The sequence below is a fragment of the Astatotilapia calliptera genome, chromosome 2 (genome assembly GCF_900246225.1).
Source record: "Astatotilapia calliptera chromosome 2, fAstCal1.2, whole genome shotgun sequence".
NCBI lineage: Eukaryota > Metazoa > Chordata > Actinopteri > Cichliformes > Cichlidae > Astatotilapia > Astatotilapia calliptera.
This window is the reverse complement of record NC_039303.1, coordinates 37,069,476-37,077,320: the sequence shown is the minus strand read 5'-3', so window position 1 is coordinate 37,077,320 and position 7,845 is coordinate 37,069,476. Positions and strand designations below refer to the sequence as shown.

Genomic DNA, 7,845 nt, shown 5'->3' with positions numbered 1-7,845 from the left:
CATAAGGTTGAAGTGAAGCAGGAATTATTTTGATTTGTACACAATAACAGAATTATTTCTTAATATATAAAAATTACTAGGGTCAATATTATTGAAAAACTGACCCTTTTATTGAGCCATAGCACAAACTACTGTGTGTAATGTAATGTTAAAACCGAGGGTCAAGTCAGGTCAGTGTCAAGAACTAGAGTGAGTATCATCATCAAGAAATTCAGAGAGAACCACACAGTACAGAAGAAGCCTGGCAGAGGTGGGAAAGGAAAGACTTCAAAGACTCTGGGAATAAAACTAGTGAGAGATGTGTCTAAAGACCCCAGCGCAGCTGCCAAGATGCTGGTGTGTGACTTAGTCAAGTGGAATTGTAGTCTCAAAGAAGAGAATCGCTAGAATCCTGCACAGGGATTGACTCGCAGACCAAGAAAAACTCCATTTCTGCAGAAGAGATATCTTCAAGCCAGACTGAAGTATGCTAAGGACAACCAGAGAAAGGGTGTGCATACTGGAAGCACATCCTTTGGTCAGATGATCAGAAGAGCACTTTGGCCTTGCTATGTTTGGAGAAAGAAGGGAGATGTGTAGAACCCAAAGAACACTGTCCTCACAGTGAAACAGTGATAGGACACCGTGCTGTGGTGACACTGCATAGCATGTGGAACTAGGAATCTCATCAAGGTGGAAGGAATTATGAAGAAAGAAGGGTGTGTCAAGATTTTGTAAGATACAAACCTGAGTCTCAGTCGTCCTTTTGCTTGCCAGTATGACAATTACCCAAAATATATATATATATATTGTTCTTGGTAAGAAACTCCATACCTGTAACTTCAAAGTATAGTACACAGGTAAACTGTGCTTCATGTCAACATACAGACTTCATGGCTGGGGCTGGAGCATCTTCTACAGAACTCCATGTTCTTAGTCGTTTAGGTAATTCTTTATGTTCGAGGTTGCCATGAGTACAAACATCTGAAGTGCCTGAAGCATTTGCACAGTACTGTGTATGAATTTTTAATGCTAGGTTTGAACAGTACTTGCCTGTAAACAACGTTCCAGTTTGCTGCCTTCTGCTGGCTGCAAACTGAGCGCTTGACTTTCACTCCTGGTGCTGAGTGTCTGTTATCCCGGACTCTGTCTGATATGGGATTATGTAATGAGAGCATTGTTAATGAAGGGGCCTCCTCACTAATTAACTAACAAGCTTAGGCTTGCAAGAGAGGAAGCAAGTTCATGACTCCTCAGTGGACCTATTTGACTGCCTGTTTAGAGATTCGAACAAAGATCTTTGAATGAGGATTTTGCAATAACCTAAACTTGTGACCTTCAAATGATGCTTCAACATGCACACACGAGCAAAACCAAAATCCATGAATTCACAGATTTTATTACAAATTCAAATCTTTGCTAACAATGGCCCTGGAGAAAGAGTCCTGCTGTATGGACTTTCACTGCCTGCGTATTATTACAGTCCCTTTGTAGGGTCCCAAGGAAAGAAGGAGTGATGTCGTTTCAGGCACTTAACACCCTCACTGGCTGCAGCTCGCACACGGATGTAGGCCGTTCTCATTGCACAAAGTACACTTCAGGGCTTTGAAGGAATCCGTGAAGCAGTTACGAAACACAGACATCTTGCTGCCATGGCACATCGGGCACGGGATGAAGGCGTAGCCCCCGCAGGTCTGGCACGTCTGGGGATGCTGTACCCTCTAAAACGGACAGACAGGTTCATTTAAATAATAAATACAAACAGGACTGACTACCACTAAAGAACTTACCCATTAATAAAATTACACCAGGCAGGCATAACATTAAACACACTGACATCTGACATAAATAACAATATTCATTTTAATACGATGCAACATTCTGCTAGGAGATTTTGGGCCTGCACACTTGCACTAAAACCCAAGTAGCCAGCTCAATAAGAAACAGCTTTAAGTGTTCGCATGCTTCAGATACCAATGTGATTGAGCATCTGCAGAAGAAGTTTTGACTCCTACCTAATGTTAGGTCTGGTGCATGTCCTTTTTGTCTAACTTGTACAAAACCTGAGCTTTTAGCAATGACTGATAGATCAACATGAAACCAAAAGGTCTCTGAAGTCACTAATAAGTGCTTGTCAGGAGTACCTCGATCCAGGTTAAGAGCAAAACGAGACTGTGCTTTTTAGGTTGTGACTCCTAAGCTGTCAAACTCTCTTCCATTGGATGTTTCTTCTTGAAAAGCAACATATGAATACAGTTTGCTTTTTTTACCCAGCAACATGCCCCCTTGGGCCCGCGTGAGAGCACTGTGGGCAGACCCACACAGCCCAGAAGAATTTCCTTTTGGCTGTCCAAAAGAGCAGAACCACTACGGGCCCCACAAGGACTGGACTACATGGGGCCCACATGGGTTTTCTATGGGCAACCCATAGTGGATTTACATATAGAAAATTTATGCAGGAGCCCCAGAAAGTGTGGGTTTAGCCTGCCCCATAGTTCACCCACAGATGCCAACTCTGTGCCCACACAGGCATGTTTGCTGGGTATTTTCTCCTATGCAGGAGAGTTTTTGCCAGTTTATTCCTGCTTTTAGTTTTATATTTAATGGGCTTGCGTGAGAGCTAACAACCTTCTTTTCTCAATGTGTGATAGAAGGAAAATAAGCATAATAATATTATTTTAAACACAGCTTCCTTTCCAAATTGCTCAGCTGCAGAGCTGCAGATATGAATCAAGCCATGTCAGTGGTCAGTTCTGGACAGATTTTTGCATGCATGACCTTTCGGAGCTGCATACTTTTGTTTAATACCATGCAGTGACTGTATCCATGGCTTAAATGTCACGATACTGCTTTGTATTCACTTGTTTGTGGTTTGTACTCTGAAAAAAGCCCAGTGAATGTGCTGCAGCTCAGTGTGAAGCAGTAATGGTTGGTACATGTTCAGTTTGTGCTACAAATCCATCTGCTCAGTGTTGATGTGTTTGAAAGAATCAATAACAGGACCTCCATTATTAATGGTTGCCTATTGATGTGCATGCATGTTTTACAATGCAGTTTACTTGTGTTTTATTTATGGCATTGCTAGTTAGGGAACTTTGTGCTGCTGTTTGCATCTGTATGTGTTCACCTCAGTGGCTTTCAACCAAAGAAATCCAGTCATTCATTATAAATGTGGTTACCTTAAGATTTAATATTATACGTATTCAGGCAAATCTAAAATGCAGCATTTAAATAATGTAACATCTGTGTGGGCCAAATGAAGCAGTTCACTTCACAGTCAAATCTGTTATGCACATTGTGATTTCTGAGGCACACTGAGAGGAACTAACCTCAATTTTTGTCAGAAGATCTTGCAGCTCTCCTGATTCATTCATGCCAAGTATCTTCTCAGCACCCTGCCGATTAAAAAGAGTAATCCTCCGTCTTTAATTAAGTCATTGCAGATGTATCATACATTGATCTCAGGTAATATTATGCAGGAGCGGAGAGAACTGACCCCAAGGTAGTGTCCATCAATGAACACGACTGGTAACGAAGGAGGTTCTCCCACACGTTTGCAACGCGCCTCCAGTTCCTTCCCGTACTCACTGTCCAGCGCGATGTTCTTTTCCATGAACTTCACTCTGTGGTTCTGAAAGATCTTTCTAACCAGCTCGCAGCGCTCGAACGTCGTCCTAACCACACGGAAACTCGTAGTGTAGATGACTATCCGCCCAAACTCCAGGGATAAATCCATCTACGAGGAAGCACAAATAAAGTTAAAGGATTCATAGTTTTTATTCAAACCATGTGTGGATTAAGTCATCCATCCCACTCTGAACACTCTGTATCTGTACTGTATCTCATGTAGTGGTATTTCCTGTGTTGTGTAGATATATATACATGAGTATTTAGCATACTTGGCGCCATTTTCCAAGAATCTTTCACGAAATTAACAGCAGCTACACTTACCATTTTATTTGTTGCTATTAAATAAGGAAGAATAATATGAAGAGGAAACAAATGAGGCATTTTCAAGGAGTTTTAATCCCAAAATGAGGTTTTTTTACTTAATAGTGGTACATGTTTCAGAAAGCTATATATTACAGTCTTTTTACAGCCTTGAAATAAATTTACACTTCGGAGACTTGAAACTTGTCCAATATAGCAATTTTATTTTATCAGCATTAACTTTTTTGGTCAAAGTTTATTTTAATTCTCCTCTGTTGAACTTGAAATTATAAATTATATAGTTACAAAGTCTTGTACTTGTACGTGTACTTGTTGAACCCTTTCCTTTGGGCTCAGATCAGGCTGTTCTGCCTTGATTCACGTTTAAACCACACTCTACGAGAAAGATAATCTCACTTAAGAGGGATAAGCAACATAATCTAGTCTGGTCACGCTGTGTCTTCACCTCATACTACTTTACAGAGAATAGTTTGGTAGAGATGACCTTCTTTCTTTCACTTTTGCATCAATATACGGGCCAGGTGTTACCTCAGAATAACAAACAGTCCAGTAATACTAGAAAGCAAAGTTCTGAGAATTCATTAATCTGATTAGTTTCTCTTGAAACAGATAATGAAATGCATCATCAATCTTTCATTGTTCTGTGACCTTGTCCTCTATTCTAAGCTTTCATCCTGGTCACACATGTTGCCCCTTCCTGTAACTAGACTTGACACCGACGGGAACTCGTGTAAAAACCGTCAGAGTAAAAATGCAACAAGTTAAATCAATTCGATTAACCCAGGCTCGTTCACATGTACTTACACTGTTGGAATTAGGAAGATTTTCAAACAGCGTCTGACCTGCGCTGACTTTGTGCTTGACACCTCTCACAGTCCCATTTTTGCTGAGTATGTTGACCCTTTTGGTGGTGAACATCCAGTCCTTGGTGGCCCCTGCATACACGAGCAAGTCGTCGGGCTCATTCTCACTGTCCAGCTCGGAGCCCAGGTATCCAAACACGTGTCCATGTGCATCTCCACTTGTAGAGGGGGTGCTGGCTCGTTCAGCATCAGAGCTGCTGGTGCAGTCTGAATCCAGGGAGTCTGAAGGCCCCTCATCTTTGAACATCTCCTTTAGCACCCGGCCACTGTTCCCCGAAGCCACGCGGAACCTCACCCGCTTCTGTGGCTTCTCCTGTCCCGCCGTCACCATTGTCCCCTCCATCGTAAACCCTCTGCCACATCACATGGTCCACAACACTGTAGTCCAGCTCTTTCGTACTCATGCGGAGGTGAATGTAGGCCTCAGACACACTGTTTTGTTTCCCGTGGATTACTACCACGTTTAATCCTCGCAGCTTGAACAGATCTAAAAACAACTGAGCGCCTGTAAGCTGCCTAACAGTCACACAACCTGTAAATAATACATGCATTTCTACCATGGCAACCTACCAGGCTAGTCTCAAGTAAAATGATCGTAGTCTCTGAATTATTCATTGCAATTTACACAGTTTTCAACAGCACATTGACAGAAAACCTCATATGCTTTAATCAAACAAACATTTCCCCCTCTTGAGATGAAATGACAGCTGACACTGTCTGCATCAGATAAGCCAATATTTCAACATTTATTACAGTTATCTCGTTACTTTCTTCCCACAAGCTTGTGTTACGTCCCTCTGCAGCTTCTAATCGTCTCAATGTTTTCAGCTGGTGCTAATTGGCCACACCTAGTCAGGTGTGGATAAAAGCATACCTGAGGCAAGCTTTCCGGCAGTGCACTAGTCTTTGCCTTGGTGGCACCAGCCATTTTAGCCAACCTGGTTTTCCATTTTAGGATGAAACCGCTTCTCACCCACACTCTGTTATTCATCTCCTTTTTTTTTATGTTGCGGCTTTTGAGCCGGGTCGTAACAGCTTGTAATGAGGGTTGTGTTCTGGTTTTATACACATGCAAAACATGTAAAACAACTACAAGTACCCAGCAAAAAAGCCCAAACACACATTTGATTGAGTCTTTCACACCTTTTGTCCAGAGAGTGACATCTTAACTGCTGGATAAATTGATTCGGGGTTCCCAGAGGATTAATCTCTCTGACTTTTGTGATGTCCCAGCAGTTATTCTTATGCCAATATTATGTAAATTTGTTTAAAAAAATAAAATGTTTTTTTAATGGGAAAAAGAAGATAAAAATTCTTTCAGACTAACCTTTCGCGTGCTTAAACAAACACTAAGTCATTAAACTAACACAACAGTACATTCCTTAAAAACTTTAGCAAACATTCCTAATCAGCAGATGCTGCAAGCATGTTGACATTATTAGCGGATCCGAAGCCTCGCAGTTGTTCTGGTTTCTCTGAACTCCTTTAACACTGAACTGTGTTAACAGTAAATCCACAATGCACTTTATTCAAGCATACCTTTTTACTTTTACTTTATATGTTTGTGTATAGTTTAAACTTAATGTTTTACAGTGGAAATGCCGAATAGACTCAGAACAAGTTGCCAAAGTTGCATATAGCAGACTAAATCAAACAGTATTCTAAAAGTAACAACTGTAAATGTATATGTGAAGATAAACCAGTGAAGTGGTGAAGGATTCAAATGCACACAGTAGTTCTGCAAGTATTCACAATTTTACAGGCCAGGTTCTACTCTTATTCTGAAAAATGCGTCACTCCAGTTTCAGTAACATACTGGAGCTTTTCTGCCATCTTAAAGTGAGGTGAAGTGACACCGAGGTGGATATTCCTCGTGCACTGAGCGCCTGCAGAGAGAAGAGGAAGACCGATAAAGTGTCACGGTGACTCAATACAGCAACATGTCCTCTGAGATGTCTCGGCCAGTTTTTCTGTGTCACAGGTGATGAAGCGGGTCCCTGGAGATGTGACGCATCAGCTTGCAGCGGTGACAGCACCACTCTGTTTGAGTGCTCCAGTTTGGCCCCTCAGGTGAGAGCTACAACCACACACACAAATACACTCTATGCCACCTCATTTCAATCACTGGAGAAAATCCATCTGTGAAAGTCCAATGTGTCAAACTAATATTTAGTGGCATCCCGAGGCTGGGGCTGCTTTATGGGTCTGGCTCTGGTTCCAGCTTTTATTGACTCTCCCTTAAACTGTCTTTTATTAAAAGCACATCACTGCAGCTATTACAGTGTGGCCTGTGTAGGTGTATTGTAAATTATTGCTGCTAACAGATAAAGATTTTCTGATCATTACCTTTCCTGGACTTTCACCCGTAAGTGTCTTGAAAACCTGCATTTCTCATGGTGGCTTTCGATCACGTTTTCTTTCCAAGTTAGGCCGGTTTGATATTTCACTCGAGGCATCTGTGTGAACCGTTTTAGTCAGTTTTAGTTTTTCTCACTGCTAATGAGTACAGGTGGTAAAAGCAGCCCTTGCAACAGCTTGGATTTAGCGTCATTTGACTCCAGACTCGTGAAGATGTCAGTTAAAGGAACCCTGCGATGTTTTCTTGGAGACAAAGGTTTTGTCCACATGTAGGATTACTTACCAGACTGCTCTCTGTGTATCATAGTGGTCCAAACATGTATTATTAAATCTGTTTTTATTTAGTCACAGACATCTTTTTAACTGAGGTAACTTTTTTTTTTTCATTTTAGGATCTTATTGTCCCACGTAAACAGTGTTAAACAATTATTAGGAAAATATTCACAGTGCATTTAACTACAGCCCAAAACATACACAGCACTGATTAAGCAGAGGACAAACTTTACAAACTTTACAGAATATTTTACAGTTCCAGGTTCAGCAATAAAAACTGGATTTGAACTTCATTTTGGGGACATAATCCAAACGTTGAATGCTTTGGGAAAAGTAGGTCATGGTTCAGATGAGAGTTTTTGTCTAAATTCATAATTTTCAACAAAATCTGAGTTTTATGGTTACGATCATTAAATAGGTC

The 7,845-nt window shown here is 41.1% G+C and overlaps 1 protein-coding gene across 1 annotated transcript; it reads right to left on the bottom strand.

Moving 5' to 3' along the window:
- Nucleotides 1-1,358: 1,358 nt before the first annotated feature.
- grxcr1a (glutaredoxin and cysteine rich domain containing 1 a) lies at nucleotides 1,359-5,275 on the bottom strand. Its single transcript, XM_026146719.1, has 4 exons — nucleotides 4,735-5,275; nucleotides 3,476-3,715; nucleotides 3,309-3,374; nucleotides 1,359-1,700 (listed from the first exon to the last, which is right to left on the bottom strand). The coding sequence occupies exons 1-4, from the start codon at nucleotides 5,134-5,136 to the stop codon at nucleotides 1,521-1,523; spliced, it is 888 nt and encodes a 295-aa protein (XP_026002504.1). The 5' UTR covers nucleotides 5,137-5,275; the 3' UTR covers nucleotides 1,359-1,520.
- Between the last annotated feature and the right edge of the window lie 2,570 nt (nucleotides 5,276-7,845).